The sequence below is a fragment of the Lagenorhynchus albirostris genome, chromosome 4 (genome assembly GCF_949774975.1).
Source record: "Lagenorhynchus albirostris chromosome 4, mLagAlb1.1, whole genome shotgun sequence".
NCBI lineage: Eukaryota > Metazoa > Chordata > Mammalia > Artiodactyla > Delphinidae > Lagenorhynchus > Lagenorhynchus albirostris.
This window is the reverse complement of record NC_083098.1, coordinates 4,887,087-4,903,562: the sequence shown is the minus strand read 5'-3', so window position 1 is coordinate 4,903,562 and position 16,476 is coordinate 4,887,087. Positions and strand designations below refer to the sequence as shown.

Here is a 16,476-nt window from a genome sequence, read left to right as displayed (position 1 = left end):
TCAAAATCGAGTCGCTTCCTGACAGTAGTAGGCTTAGAATTTCTATATGAAGAGAAGCTTAGGTCTTGGCAATCTGGCTAAGAGGAAGTTAGGTTTTCTTGATGTTTGCTTAGTAAGCAGTCTGTTACACTAACACTGAGTGGTGTCCAGCATAGTCCTAATGTTCCTCCTCTTCTGTTTCACTCACCCTTGTAGTCTCTTCCCACATTGAAACAGATCAGGTCTCTCTCTATCATAAATAAAGTAGGGTACAGGGGAAGGTGTATGGCTTTTGAAGACAGTTCATGAAGGGCATTATGGCTCTGCCTTGCTCTCTTGGATCACTTATTATGGAGAAAGCCAACTGCCAGCATAGGGGGACACTTAAGCAGCCTTGGGCTGAGTCCCAGAAGTAAACTGAAACCTCCTGCCAACAGCTGGCACCAAATTCCCAGCCATTCAAGTGAACCTGCATGGAAGTGGATCTTCCAGCCCAAGTCAAGCCTGCAGATGACAGAAGCCTCATGAGAAAGCCCAAGCCAGAGCACCCCCTCTGGCCAAAAAACCTCCATAAAGACATAAATGCTTTTTGTTGTTTTAAGCCGCTGAGTTTGAGATACTTTCTTACTCATCATGTTATAACCACTGCAGACAATATGCTTACTTGGTTTGGCATTGGAAGGAAAGATGGGTACCATTTTCATTTGTTTCATGCGATAGCTTAACTCTTTGACATGGGAATAATTCTTTTAAAAAAAGTATTGAAGTATAGTTGATTTACAATCTTGTGTTGAATGTCTTCTGTACAGCAAAGTGACTCAGTTATATATATATATAACTGTTTCCATGTCTTGGCTATTGTAAATAGTGCTGTTATGAACATAGGGATGCATGTATCTTTTCAAATTATAGTTTTGTCTGGGTATATGTACAGTAGTGGGATGGCTGTATCATATGGCAACTCTATTTTTAGTTTTTTGAGGAACCTCCATACTGTTTTCCATAGTGGCTTCAACAATTTACAAACCCACCAACAGTGTAAGAGGGTTCCTTTTTCTCCAGACCCTCTCCAGCATTTATTATTTGTAGATTTTTAAAAGATAGCTATTCTGACTGGTGTGAGGTGGTACCTCATTGTTGCTTTGATTTGCATTTCTCTAATACTTAGTGTTGATGAATATCTTTCAATGTGCCTATTGGCCATCTATATGTCTTCTTTGAAGACATATCTATTTAGGTCTTCTGTCCATTTTTTGATTGGCTTGTTTGTTCTTTTGTTATTGAGTTGTAGGAGCTGTTTGTATAGTTTGCACATTAAGCCCTTGATGGTTGCGTCATTTGCAAATATTTTCTCCCAGTCCATAGGTTGTCTTTTTGTTTTGTGGTTTCCTTTGCTGTGCAAAGCTTATAAGTTTGATTAGGTCCATTTGTTTATTTTTGCTTTTATTTCTATTGCTTTGCGGGATGGACCTAAGAAAACATTGTTATGATTTATGTTGGGGAATGATTTGCCTATATTTTCTGTTAGGAGTTTTATGATGTCTTGTCTTATATTTATCTCGAAGCCATTTTGAGTTTATTTTCATGTATGGTGTGAAGGTGTGTTCTAACCTCAGTGATTTACATTTGGCTGTCCACCTTTCCCATCACCACTTGCTGAAGACACTGTCTTTTCTCCATTGTAGATTTTTGCCTCCTTTGTCGAAGATTAAGCGTCCATAGGTGTATAAGTTTACTTCTGGGCTCTTTATTCTCTTCCATTCATCTGTATGTTTTTGTGCCAGTACCATGCTGTTTTGATTACTGTAGCTTTGTAGTATTGTCTGAAGTCTAGGAGGGTTATGCCTCCAGTTTTGTTCTTTTTGCTCACGATTGCTTTGGCAATTCTGGGTCTTTTAGTGTTCCATATACATTTTAGGAGTATTTGCTCTAGTCCTGTGAAATATGTCATAGGTTTTTTTAAATAGGTATTGCATTAAATCTGTAGATTGCTTTGGGTAATATAGCCATTTTAACAATATTAATTCTAAGAGCTAAGAGCACTGGATATCTTTCCATTTCTTTAAATCATCTTCAATTCCCTTTATCTGTTTTTATAGTTCTCAGCATATAAGTCTTTCACCTCCTTGGTGAGGTTCATTCCTAATTATTTTATTTTATTTTGATGGGATTGTAAAAGGGATTGTTTGTTTACATTCTCTTTCTGATATTTCATTGTTAGTGTAAAGAAATGAAACCGATTTCTGTATGTTAGTCTTGTATCCTGCTACCTTGTTGAATTCATTTATCAGTTCTAGTATTTTGTGTGGAGTCTTTAGTTTTTTCTATATATATTATCACATCACCTGTGTATAATGACAGTTCTACCTCTTGACATGGGAATAATTCTTGCATTGTCTTGGTTTCAGTCTGACTCACTTTGTCACCAGGAGTAGACTCTCTCTCTTTGGTTAAGTATAGGTTATTTAAAAATGGATGTGAATGTTGAACAGGCAATGTGAAGCAGTCAGAGATGTATCTGCATTCAGAACCTAGAAACCAACTTTACATAGACAACAGCTGAGACTTGCTTCTCCCATGTGTTGCATAGGTCTTCCTCCTGTTCACATCTAATTGAATCCTGATCTGCAGGATCACAAATTATCACAGCCCTAATTCTATGTCATGGTGCCTTTTGCTATGCATTCTTACAATTCCAGTTCTCTGTACTCTTGGCTTTCTAACATGATTTCTTGATTCAAATTACACCCCCAAAAGAATATTATTATCCTGTGTCATCACTTCATAGAATTTAAAACCATGGAGTCGTCTCTAGTTTCAGGTTGTATGCTTTAATGTAAGCTTGGCACTATAGCCTAATCAGATGATTCTAGACACTAGGTTGGGAATCTGTAGTCCTGGGAGAATCGTCTTCAGTCAGTGCTAAAAGAGTGACAATTTCACTTAAAAGTGGCTTTGAATTTGGCATATGGCAGGCAGTGTATCTGGCATATCTTATATAGTTTCCATCCCCAAAATAGTATGTTTTAATGTCTCATTTCCTTCTCCATATGTACATTCAAAGAAATTTCAACTACCATGACACAAACCACACATTTTTTCAGATACATTAAATTTTTATCTATATTTTCTTTTGCCGTTGCCCTTTTTCATTTGCCTTCTGAAGTTAAGTCAATTTTTTAAGTTCAAATGGAGAAACAGTCAATAAGACATCTAGCTAAAATGTTACACTTACATAAATGTAGCTTATCAAAAAATGTTTTGCACTGGTTCCAACCTTACACTTTCAGACAAAGACAAGGATGAGCAAAAAACTTATTTAGTTGAAAGGCCAAGCAATTTACACATGAGTAGCCAAGGAAAATAGCTGTTCAGTGTTATAGGATGCTGCTCTGTAGTTAACTATGTAATTGCTTTTGCTTATGTAATATTCACCCTCCACATGTGTTTTCTCATAGAGACAGCATACTTAATATGGCATCCATCATTTGAATATAATTTCAAGTCCCTAATTTACAAAATAAAGCAATTTATGAAAAGAGCATTAATAAAAGTTCTGGATGTGTACACATCTGTTCCATTGAACGACATTTTCATTATAAGATATATGTTATCTTCAAAAAGAAATTTACATTTCAGTTAAGTTGTGGATAAGTATTGAATACTGGAGGTCTATAACTTTGAGGTTTTCATTATCTAATTATAAATGAAAGATTTCAGGACAGATAATGTAGGTATGGTACATTATGGAAGGCCACAGATGTTTCATAGGATCTCATATGTAGAGAAAAAGAGTCATTTAACCCAACTCCTGGTTCTAGACAGGCTAACTATAGATAAAAGCTACGTTGGATCTTAAAGGACAATTATGGTCAAGTTAGGTGAAGAATTTTGGTGAGGCTATTCATGGAAATGTAATACATGTGTAACAATGAAGAGATTCAAAATAACTTGATGTTTGGAATGTGACTTTAGGATGACACAGGCATATCATGGAAGACCATATGTGCTATGCTAAAGATTTTGAGCTTACACATACACACACACACACACACACAAACACAGATACATGCATTATGTTTTTAAGCAAATGAGTGGCATCATCAAGCCTGCATTTATTATAGGTTGCTGTTTATATTTTATGAAGAATAAATTAATGTGACAAAATAGAGTTATTCTAATCTATAAGCAGCTATTAAAAGTGTAAAAATTATCAAAGTTACATCCCAATAGATAAGCGATTAAGTATATAAATAGAGGAAAGTTTTATTTATATATGTGCAAGCAGAGTCAATATAATTTAAAAGCAAACTAATATATGTAAGAGATAATATTTATTCACACTTGGTAAGCCTGCACACACATGCATGCTCATACACACATACACATTAATAGTCCACCTTGAGTGTGGTGGGATGAATACTTTCCTGGACAGCTAGCTGATGGTGCTGACAGCAACCTTTTGGAAATCCACCTGGCAACAGGTGTCAATGGCTTTAAACATAGCCAGACGTCTTGTAGTGCTGTATGCTAATGGAAAAAAGTAGCTAGAAAGAGGGTCATTGCAGTGCACACACACATGTACATGTACGTATACATGCATACATCTATATGACTGATCAACCAAAAATATTTATTGAGTCCCTATCACTTATACTAGTCTTTGATTTAGGTACTAGGTTTAAGTTGACAAACAATGAACAATTGTATTTTTAAAAAGTAGAAATCCATATGATGGAATAGTGCACAGTGATTAAGATTAGACTAGCCAGGTTATGATAAATGAATTTTTATCTGTCACATATTTATATATTGTGTCAGAAGCTCCCCCTTTCATGTACACATTTATGTAAAAATTTAAAAAAATAATGAAAAGTCATATAAGGAAAATAGACTTGGTTATTTTACCTGTGTAATTGAATTCAAAGTATTTTTTTAATGTAATGCACATTCTGACTTTGTACAATAAATATATAAAACATATTCTAAACAGACAATAACAATGCATGACATTTTTAAATTAAGTATTTTCAGAATAAATTTTATCTTTATAAGATTTATTCTCTTGATCTAGGGATATAGTGTCCCATCTAGTGTATTTTTAGTGAATGTTACACTTGATTTCCTGTATTTTTTATATTTTAGTAAATCATTGATATACTTTGAGGCTATTGTAAATGAAATCTTCTATTGTATCTTCTAATTCTTACGTAAGAATATAGAATTTGGGGTATTTATCTTATGTCTTGTCGCCTAACTGAATTCTCTTGTGATTTTTATGTGTCACTTTAATTTAACCTTTGTGACTCATTTTAGCTTCAAATTTTGATTATTTTATTTACAAGTTTACAGTGCTTATATAATTTATATTTGTTTCTGGGCTTAATAAAGTGTTCGGTTTGTCAAAATAAATTTCTAGTTAATTTAACAAACACATTTATATTAATATAAAATATGCCTCTACTCTTAGTTTGCCAGGTTACTAAGAGTATATTACACTTAGTAATATGTGATACATTTCATCAGATTATGTTTTTAAATTTAAATTATATTTGTCATTCTCATTTGATATTCTAATATATTATATCAGATGAATTGATTTCTTAACTAAATTTCTACCAAATCCTTTTTTCATTCCAAGAGGATTCCTGTCTATGATCAAACTTTTAATATCCTGGTGAATTTCACTTGCATTTTATTTGTCATTTTTGTCATTAGTGAAAGTATCCTGTAATTCTCTTTGCTTTGCTATTATTATCACTTATTGGCATCCCTTTTGCTGACTTTACAAACTGAATGGGAACGTTTCCATCTTGATCTATAGTCTAACAACACTGAATACAACTGGAATTATATAATTCTTGAAAGTAAATACTTTTTATATAAGCCTTAGACTCTAAGAGCATCTTGGGAAGAAACTGTTTTTGAAAGTGGTTTAATTAGCACCATGGTTATTTTTATTCAAATTTCTTCTTTACATTCAGTTTGGATATTTATAGTTCCTTGGAATTTTTATGATATAGATTATCAAATTTATTACCAAAAGATTCTACATTAATTTAAAATTATCATAGCTACAAACATTTCTTCTTTCTTCCCTCTTTCCTGACTCCCCATCTCCTCCTCTTTCTACTTTTTTCCTCTCTCTCTCTCTCTCTCTCTCTCCCTCATATATTTTGTTCAGCGATGAATTAATTAAGCCTATGCATTATCTTTTGGCCAAAAGTCTTTGGGTCCACATATTGAATTTTATTTTTGCATTTTTGTTGTTTTATATGAATTATTATTATATTTTATTTTTTAAATATTTAATTTGTTGAAGGATTTAGTGGGTTTAAATACTTGTAATACATTTTCATATTTGCTTTATTGTTGTCAGAAAATGTCTTAACAATTTATGATTATTGGAATATACTTACAGAATACAGAAAGACTTTCTATTTTCCAGTTACTTTGTGACTACTCTTGATTATCTTTCAAGAAAACTTGAAAACACTTCCTGTTTTTGTTACAGAACATTCATTATGAAAACACTAATTTAGTCATAATAACTGTATTATTGAACTTTGTGGTTTTTCCCTTCATTTTTCAAATACCAAAGGTGATGAGTTAAAGAAGCAGAATATGATGGTTGGTTTATAAATTTTGTATCTAGTCCTAATAATTTTGCTTCATATTTTAATACTATGTTTTTAGTTTATATAATTTTAAATTCATTATATAATGCTTTGAATTTTACTTTATCTGGTATTATATTACGAACCATGTATTTTTGGTACTTTCTCATAAATGATTGCATCTCTTAAAAATATCTGTCGTTAGTCCTTTAAAATAGCAGTGTTTGCGAATTCCCTGGCGGCCCGGTGGTTAGGACTCTGTGCTCTCAATGCTGAGGGGCCGGGTTCAATCCCTGGTCAGGGAACTAAGATCCCACAAGTGGCAGGACGAAATAATAAGAATAATAATAAAATAGCAGTGCTTTGACATACCCGCTAGGGTTTGTACATGCTTTTCCTATGTCTGGGAGTCCGATTCCTACAACCCTGCCTGGGTTCCTCTTCTTCATGTTTCAGACTTCACCTTCACCATCACCATTAAGGACGTTTCCCCCAGTTTCACTGATCATGCCTAATCCACTCATTAAAAGCATTCACATTACTGTGTTCCTTTCTTTCATAACATATTAAATTTGTAATTTTGAAATTACATGATTTGAATCCAGTTTTTTTTTTTTTCCCCCTCAACTAGTGTATAAACTCGATTAGCACAGAGCCTGGGTCTGTTTTATTCTGTGTATGGTAGCGCTGAATACAATGCCTGGCACACGATTGGCACACCATATTCCATCGGTGGAGATATGAGTAAACATAGGTCTACTTACCTTTGTTTATAAGCCGGAAAAATAAAATTAGTCTAATCATGGCTCCATCTTCCATGAGCCTATAGAAGAAAATTTAATCTCCTGTGTACCATGTAATATAAAAGACTTTCTTGACCTTGTCAGGGTTCAAATTCTCCAGCTGTATCTTCTATCAGTTTTGCCCTCCAAGTATAGCCAATTACTTAAGTTTCACTGAATACATTATAACGTGTCCCATTGATATACCTTGAACATCTCATGCCTCCTGCGCCCAGCATCCCCTTGTAAGCTTGGGTGGCGTCATCTTGCTTGCGCATCAGCAGCCCAATGAAGTGGTCCCTCCACTGCCCAGCTTCTGCCCCTTGAAGGTGACCATCCCGTCCTGTCGCTTGCCACCGAACCTGATATTTGTTTCTCTAATTGCACTTATTACATATGCTTATAATCATTTTTAGCATGGTTCTCTCCTTTCTCAGGTCCATGTTCTCTCCTTGTGACTAGGATCTGTCCTTTTACATATTCATTGCAAGCACACCATAGGCAACAAGAGCAGCAGCACAAAATGTGCTCAAGGGATGCAAGTACCATGAATGCACATTTGAATAAGTATTGCTAAAGAATTAGAAATGCCTAGAATCTCAAAAAAACGCTTACTCTACCAAAAAAGGATTTTTTATACTATGGTAGGTGCTGAAAACTGCATGACTTGGACCTCCACCCTCCAGCTAGGAGTGCTAGATTCCAGTCTTGGCTCTGCTACACTGACGATCAGGGTTTAGTTTTTAAAAAGTGATTATGTTTAATATGGTTAACATATGCAGGAAGTAATTAGATGTGGATGAGCTGTTCCTTTAGTTACATTTTCTTTTTGCCAGTATTATTCTGCTTTGAAAGTATATAAGTACACCTGAAACTAATAGAATTGTAAATCAACTATACTTCAAAAAAAGAGAAATTATATAGAATTAGATAAATTTGGATTAGTAAAGAAATCAGGAATTTTGTTGAGAATATTTTTAATTGGTATTTTTCTTTATTTCTGTCTTAATATTTTAACTCTATGTTGATTTAGTCCCTATACAGTATTTAATAAACCTATTGTCCAGGAATAATTTAATATGAAGCATTATTGTGCATTGAAATAAACAAGATATATTTAGATATATTTTATTATGCTGGCTTAAAAAGTGAAAGCATATACTACTTAAAAATAGGCTATTTCTGCGTTCAAAATCCTGTATTTACAAGAACTCATCTTGCTCAGGAATATTACATATTATGTTGAAGCATTACTTATAATTAATGAGAATTCTAAAATTATAACTGTTTCAATTAGTAACTTTTAACTAAGCTGTAAAATAAATAGTCTTTACTAATGTGTGTTCTAAAGATATATTTTATTAAAACTAACTTAAATATACCATTATTTTCAGTGATACATAAAATTTTTTTTGTCTATCAACAAAAATCTTTATTCCGAAGAAGAATTGGCTATTTCAAGACATGAATAGAACATTATTATACTCCCAGCATTTTACTGTTTTATTAATATAGATTGTTGAGTTCATCCTCACTATTTTTATGTGCATGTTCTGCCTTAGAGATTGTGACCTCTTTAATAGTTATTTATATTACTATGTAATTGAATCACTCTTTACTCATTTTTCTTTTTCTCCTTTTTCTTTTAAACATGCTGCAGTAGCTAACATATTATGGAGAGAAGAAGGTAGTAAATTCCATTATTTTTTATATTATTGTGATTATTTTGCTTAACTTTTAGATGTATTGACTATCAGTTCTAGTAATTGCCTTATTCATTTTTATTTTGACTCAGTATTTTTATTTGATCATAAATCAGTATTCTTCTGTACACTGCTACCATTAAACATAGTTATAACTCCTCATCAGCTTGATTTATTTTTGGTATATAATCAGGAAGTTATATTACCATATATGGAAATGCTTTTAAGAGTATAAAATTAAAATTAGTCAAATAAATGAAAGCAAGCTTAAACATAATTTATGTAATAAACCATGATTTAGATTAGAAAAAGAAGAATTATAAAAACTATTGCCTTATGAAGGGACTATAATAAATTATTTTAGAAAATAGTTTATAAACTTGAAGGACATGGATTCAAATCCAGTCTGCACCATTATGTAACCTAGGGCTTTTCTATGTCACAAATTCCTCATCTCAAAAATAAGGGTAGTTGTTAATTCTCAATAGGGTTGTTTTATCAACTCCTTAAATATAGTCTGCACTCAATAAATGCCATCCACAGTCATTTATTATTGTCTTTGTTTTTCTTAATTAGTCACAAAGGCCAAGAGGAATGTGTTTGCTGTAGTTAAATTCTTAGGAGAAAATTATCGATAAGTCATCATTACACTCCTGGTAAGCAATGGCCAAAATAACTGCCTTCAGGATCCATCCTAGAAAAACTTTCTCTTCCCCAGTTATAGCTTCCTAAAATTATTGAAGCAGAATAATAACAATGTCAGTAACCAGAACACATTTATTGAGCCCTTATAATGTGCTAGATACTGTCCAAGTATCTTAGAATATTTAGATCCATTAAAATTAGTAAAAGATGAGCATAACACTTTATTTTTTTTTTTGTCCTTGGTATTTCTTGCTCCTCAAATCTTTTGTAAAGGCTCCTTTACTTAAGAGGTTCTAGTGTAACTGTACCTTCTCATTTTATTCCTTTCGGATATTTCACATTTGAACGTACAAATGCGATCATTACTGAAACAGATATGACATGATTAACATATGGGTTAGACATTTCTTTATACTCTCTTCCTTCTTGAGATTAAACAAATATTTCTCTGGGTACCACAGATCTAGTTTTGCTGGCTAATTGCTGGGAAAATTTGAATGAGTCATTTTACCTCTCTGAGCCAGACTTTTCTAAAACAATGCTTGAAATACAGTTTGGGACTCACCTTGCAAATCTGTGATATGTATATCTCCTTCAAATATGTGAAACAACTCTTCCTTATAATTTGACCTTGATAACAGTCATTAACATTATTAGTTTATAATACTCATTGATATGTAATAATAATATAATATTCTTCAGACTACCCTTAAAAGTATAGGAGACCTGCAGATTAATTAAAATCACACTGAGATTCATTATATGAAATCATTTTTATTTATTTAAATTTTTCTTCTGTTAGTCTTTGAAGATGTATGTTCTCAATAATTATTCTCCATCAATCAGTGATGTGCTTATTCTTCATGACTTTGTTTGACACAGAATATGTGCTTGAGAAATCATAGCTATTTAGTACATTTTGCAGGTAATTTTAAAACTTATACAAGAAATGTTTTGGGGGAAAGTTTTAAAATATTTTATTTCATGTAGAGTTATCATCAGAGCATTTTGTTTTTTGAAATAAAAATATTTAAAATAATACATTTGAGATAATAATATACTTGATTCAGATTCATAGGAATCTGTAAATTACTATTTATAATGCCACAGTTATCGGCAAGGCATTACAATTAGAAACGATTGCATGTAATAATAATGGTGGCCAGAGATAATAGACAAGCTTGAGGAATCACTGAACCCCAACTGTGTATACAGTTATTTCATAAAAAATAATTAAAATAATAAAGATCCCAAAGCCATTTTCTACCTCTGTTTTTAAAAGATAGGATAATAACTAATATGAACAACATTTTTCTGTGGTCCATTTTTATTTCCACTCTAGCAGTGCTTTCTATTTGTATGCTTGTGTTCTTACCATGGCCAAGAGAAACTTATCTCAAGGAGAACCCATTTAAGAACTTCAAGCATTTTTAGATGAATAATAATGGAAAGAGAGTTTAAAATGATAATACCTCTCATAATGTCATATGACTTACATGCAAGTGTAAGATCTATAAATTTTTGTTTAACTGAAAAATTATTTTTAAATGTATACATCAGAATCTGGCTTATCCAGGACTTTGTGAGCTAAATCAACTTTACTGAATTTCGTGTATATTATGTTATTAATCACATGGATATTTAAGCATGAAATAGTGTCCTCTGTTTCTGAGTTCACCTTTCAGTTCTTTTCTAGCCGTGATTCAAGTTAGCAGGAGTGTAAAAATACAATGTTTTCAAAGAGAAGTATCTCACTCATTTACTGACAAATATTTTAAAGCGCCTACTGTATGTAGAACACTTTGAAAGCACTGGAAATATAAAGATAAGAACTAGTATCTACTCTAAAGATGTTTTCAATCTAGTAAATTAAAGGCTTATTGTCAACTAATTTTACTACCTATATGATTTCAAAATACACATTAAAAGATTCAGTAGGATTGGGTCTCTTCTACAATATTTTTTATGATGTTGTTATCAAATATAATCTAATAAAGTATTTCCTAGTATTTAGTAGACAACAGTTTGGGTATATGTTATAAGGTCTAATGAATTAAAGGAACTTAAAACATTTTATTCACTGCAGGATTAAGCTGAACTTCTAAATATACTACTTTCAGGAGAGATGTCGGGTGGTTCATTATATGACACAGAATTTTCTAAATTTATTATAACATGAAATTATTTTGATGAATATCTATAGAATCAGTATTTAACTGAAGCTACTTTGGGAAATACTGGCTTGATGTGACATCTAATGATTTGAAAGCAAAAATATGTCTATTGATATTTTCCATATTTATATAAATTGTCTCTTCTATTCTTTATAAATATTTATGAATCTATTCACACATAAATATGGTATAGAAATGGTTCAAATAAATTTCTATATTAGCTGGGCTAATTAACACCAACCAACACCAGGTACAAGTAGACATTACAGTGAAATCTTGCAGAAAAGTTTACATGTTACATCATCTGATTAGCTTTGTGAACTATAATATCACCAAAGTGGGGGAAAAGGAATAATAGGAAGCAGGTCAGCTCTTAACTCCTTTAGCCTGAGATTTTTCACATTTTGTTGTCCAGACCATTATATGCTGCAGGGAAGCATTGGAAGTATAGGAGGATGCATGCCTGCTTAATGAGCTATTTGAGCCTCCTGTATAATTATTTTTAGAGAAAAAAAATTGCTAAGGTTCTCAGGACCAGATTACTGTCTCACAATAATATTGGTGAAATAGTTAAAATGAAAAAGAGTTTTCAGAGGGTAAGGCTTCTAAATTCATGACACTTAGTGAGTCATATAATTGGGTGAGGCAGAGACCACGCCCTCTAATGGCTGGCTGCGATGCCATCGCCGAAGTGATGAAAGCTGTCAATATTTTCATTTGCAAGTTCACTACCTTCTCAGATGAAAACAAATGTCAACATTTTAGCGCTTCAAATTATCTCATAAGCCTGTTTTCAAATCAAAAATGAATCTGACAAGAGATAACCATTTTCAGATATATGTGTATACACACACGTATGCATATATGTATACACAGATATACATGTGTACATATATAATTATACATATGATTTCACCTAATATAAACTACATAGCAAACAAATACTCTATTATGTTATAACCTTTGCTATGTTAATCATTAAATGTGAAATGAATCACGTAAATTTGCATTCAAGTTTTTCAGCATATCTTTGGAAGTTCAGGAAATTGAATTCTGACTTAAAAGGACTGGTTTTAGATAATATCACTCTGACCGATACATAATGTTCATACAGTACCCACTTTCCTGGATTAATAGTGGCTAATAAAGAGCTTAACACAATCACTCCCAGAATATCTGCTAGAGGAATGACAGAGGAAGTCCGTCTAATTTTAGTTGAACATAACGTAGAAATCTCATGGAGGTGTGATGGTTTGGTATTGCTATGTGTGTGAAAAGGATTTTAACTCCAAAGACAGAGGTACAAAAATGGGAACATTCATGAAACAAAAATCCCTCCCTGCTGAGTTATTCAAGGTGAGAGATGCAATATAGACCATCTATTTTTGCCTATATTTTTCTTTAGCTAAAAAAAAAAATATACTTCTTCTATATTAAAAATACGAGTAAGTTTAGGATCACTTGAAAGGGAAAAGAATGATATAACATCAACTAATAAAGGTCTTTAACACCAAACATTGAATTATCTTAGATTGGTTACCAAATCAGTGTTTTGTAGGATTATAATTTGCCATTGATCATAATTTAAATGCTAAAGTAATGGCGGTTTAAGTTAGAGGAAGGCAGACATCAGGACAAAATATTTTTGTTATTGACTTAAATATTCATCCAATAATCACACATTAACCAAATGTTATTCTTGATATAAACGATGGAATATATATTTAATTTATAATACATAATGTAACTATATTATCATGATACACTATTGTTCTTGAGTAGAAATCCTCAAAGGATTGAGACAGGAATGTGAATTACGTACAGTTTTTTCTCAGTCCATCTCATGTATTTAAAGGTGCAGTATTGGTTGAAAAACCCTCTGGGAAATAACTTCTCTCTCATGAGACTGCAAGTAATTCTTGCCATGTCCTCTCTGTATAGAAAGAAAAACAAAGGAGAAGAAGAGCTCACAAAGAAAAAACAAATTATGGGTCACTTTTTTGTGCTACTATACTTTGTTAGATCAACAGTCGACCTGGAAAAGACAAAGTACCTGTGTCTGTCTTCACAGGGGATGAAAAAAGACAAAACAGCACATAGTCCTAATCTTGACCGTGACTAGAGTGGTAAAGCTTTTACTGAAGTCAGGAGCTTTTGTAATAAACTGCAATAGAAAGCATCAGTGAGGAGAGAATGGTAATTGAGACCTACATGGTTGTCAGACTTTTGGGGACTCAAAATTATTGACAACTCCAAGAGCTTTTGTTTATGTGGGTTATTTCTATCCACTTGTATTTACCATATAAGAAATTAAGACAGAGAAAATTAAAATATGTATTTATTTGTTTTAAATAACCCATTACATGTAGGCATAAATACCACATTATTTGTAAAGTTATATTAAATGAGGAGACTCACTGTTGTACATTTTGCAAATTTTTAAAATATCTGGCTGAATAAAAGATGCTGGATTCCTATATTTGCTCCTGCATTGAACTGTTGTGATATCACTCATAACATCATATGTCAAGTAGCCTGTTGAGAACTACACTCCACATTTGGAAGCATCTAATTTGTGAGAATGAGAGAGAAAAATGCAAATGACATCTTAGCATTATTATGAACATAGTTTTGACTTTGCAGACCCTCTGAAAGGATCAACTTTGAGAACGGCTCTACTAGAAAATCAGGTTGCTCTTTTAGCAGGCTCACGCATTCGTAGAATTCAATCTCATAGAAAACTGAAATGTACTAGTAGTATATCTCACAGAGTAGATTTGAGGAAAACAGGAGGACAGTAATCACATTTTGGTTAGATGCCATTTCACCATTTTTTTCCCACTGATGTTTCAAAGAAGACATAATGTCAGTCATAAAAAAGAGGGACAGTTACCATTTCTTGAACTCATAGTAAGAGTTCAGGTCACTCTGCTACATGTTTTCCTTTGTCCATCTCAGTTACTTCTTACAACAGCTGCATAAATCTAATTATTTCTCCCAATTTGAGAAGGAGAAAGTACAGCACAGATATTACATGGGAAATAACCTTCCCCCGATACAACAGTGACTTCTGTAGTCGTGATTTACCTCTGAGCTGCCTGAATTCAGAAAATTAAGTTTATCTCTCTTTGTTATATTCTCCCACACCAAAATAAAAAAAGGTTAGGGCATGGAAACTTAATAGTTATAATGAACATACACAGATATGTTATTGCTTCCTATACAGATTAAGCTAACAAATGCCTCAAAGTGAAAATCAGCATGTGTTTTCAATTACCACATCTCAAGCATCAGGTAATTCATATCATTCTGTGCCTAGTATATTCAAAATAAATTATAATATAGCAGCAAATTTAAAAGGATATATATCTGCATCATATATTCAGATTATAAATTCTGCTGCTAAAACCTAAGTAGTAATTGATGAACAAAATATGTCTAGCAAGAAAATAAATGCAAAATATCCCTCGTGTAGGTAGGGAAGAGAGGAATACACAGATGGCTCTGAAGATAAAGTTTTATTTCATAGCGGAGTGATTGATACATAGGTGTTCAGTTTATCTTATTATTTTAACATATATTTATACATGGTACATTGTTGGCATTGCTATTTCATAAACACTAGGGAGTTATATTCCCACCAAAAACAATAAAATGCAAAAGCAAACTAAACCTTGCATAACTTTATCTGTATTTTTCAATAACTTGTAACTGGGAAAGTAGCTTATACTCTGTAAAAATGCTGATGTGTATGTAACTCATACTTTAAAAAGCAAGAAAATGGACTTTCAGTTTTGAAAGTGATTTGGATGGATTAAGCGAGTTTTAGAGGAAGATACAGCTCAAGAAATTTCATCTGTGGAATCCCGCTGACCGTACTGTGCACAGAATATAGTAAAATAACACAATAAAAATATCCATAGGAATAAGGGCAGGGAATACTTCAAGAAACTTTGCAAACTGTCTGGACTTAGAGTAGTCGTCAAGTTCAGACACATTCAGACTCTTGACTGTGGAGCAGAATTGTGCAGTACCTGAAGGAGAATATAGTGATGTTCATTAAAAAATGTTATGAGCTTTGTATGTAACTGACACAACTGGAAATCAGATCCAAGTTTCAACTACCAGTATTGTTAATTTGCTAGTCACTGATACATAGCGCACATCAACCTTCTGACAGTGTTTACACAGAAGCTTGCTAATACAAATCAGTGTTTTGCCTAAGCAGTTTTTGTAAGTTTTATCCTTTTGGTATGGAATTGATCCCTCTGTATTCAAAGCTATAATTATAAATTGTAGCTGACAACTCTTAAATTTTATTTTATGACAACATAACTTGAATTTAGTTCTTGCTACTTCTGCTACTGTTCTGGAATATCTCATTGTAACATTGTGCACTCTGGAATTAAAATGCACAATTAACTGATAAAGATTGCATGTATTAAAATATGAGGACTGTAAAATATTTATAAAACAATAATAAGTCCACGGGGGGAAAAACAAAAAACCAGTAATAAGATGTGTCAAAATAATCTGGATCATTTAAAATATATATGCATTATGAGAAATAATTTCA

The 16,476-nt window shown here is 32.5% G+C and overlaps 1 protein-coding gene across 3 annotated transcripts in view; it reads left to right on the top strand.

Annotated features, from left to right (window-relative positions):
* The window catches only part of FSTL5 (follistatin like 5), a 630,648-nt gene that overhangs the window by 528,753 nt on the left and 85,419 nt on the right, over window positions 1–16,476 (top strand). For 2 of the 3 annotated variants that reach the window (XM_060147085.1, XM_060147084.1), the window contains exon 10: window positions 9,039–9,065. The exons of the other annotated variant lie outside the window; for it this stretch is intronic. In XM_060147085.1, coding sequence (XP_060003068.1) covers window positions 9,039–9,065 — 27 coding nt within the window. The remainder of the gene's footprint in view (window positions 1–9,038; window positions 9,066–16,476) is intronic. 3 annotated transcript variants of the gene reach the window in all.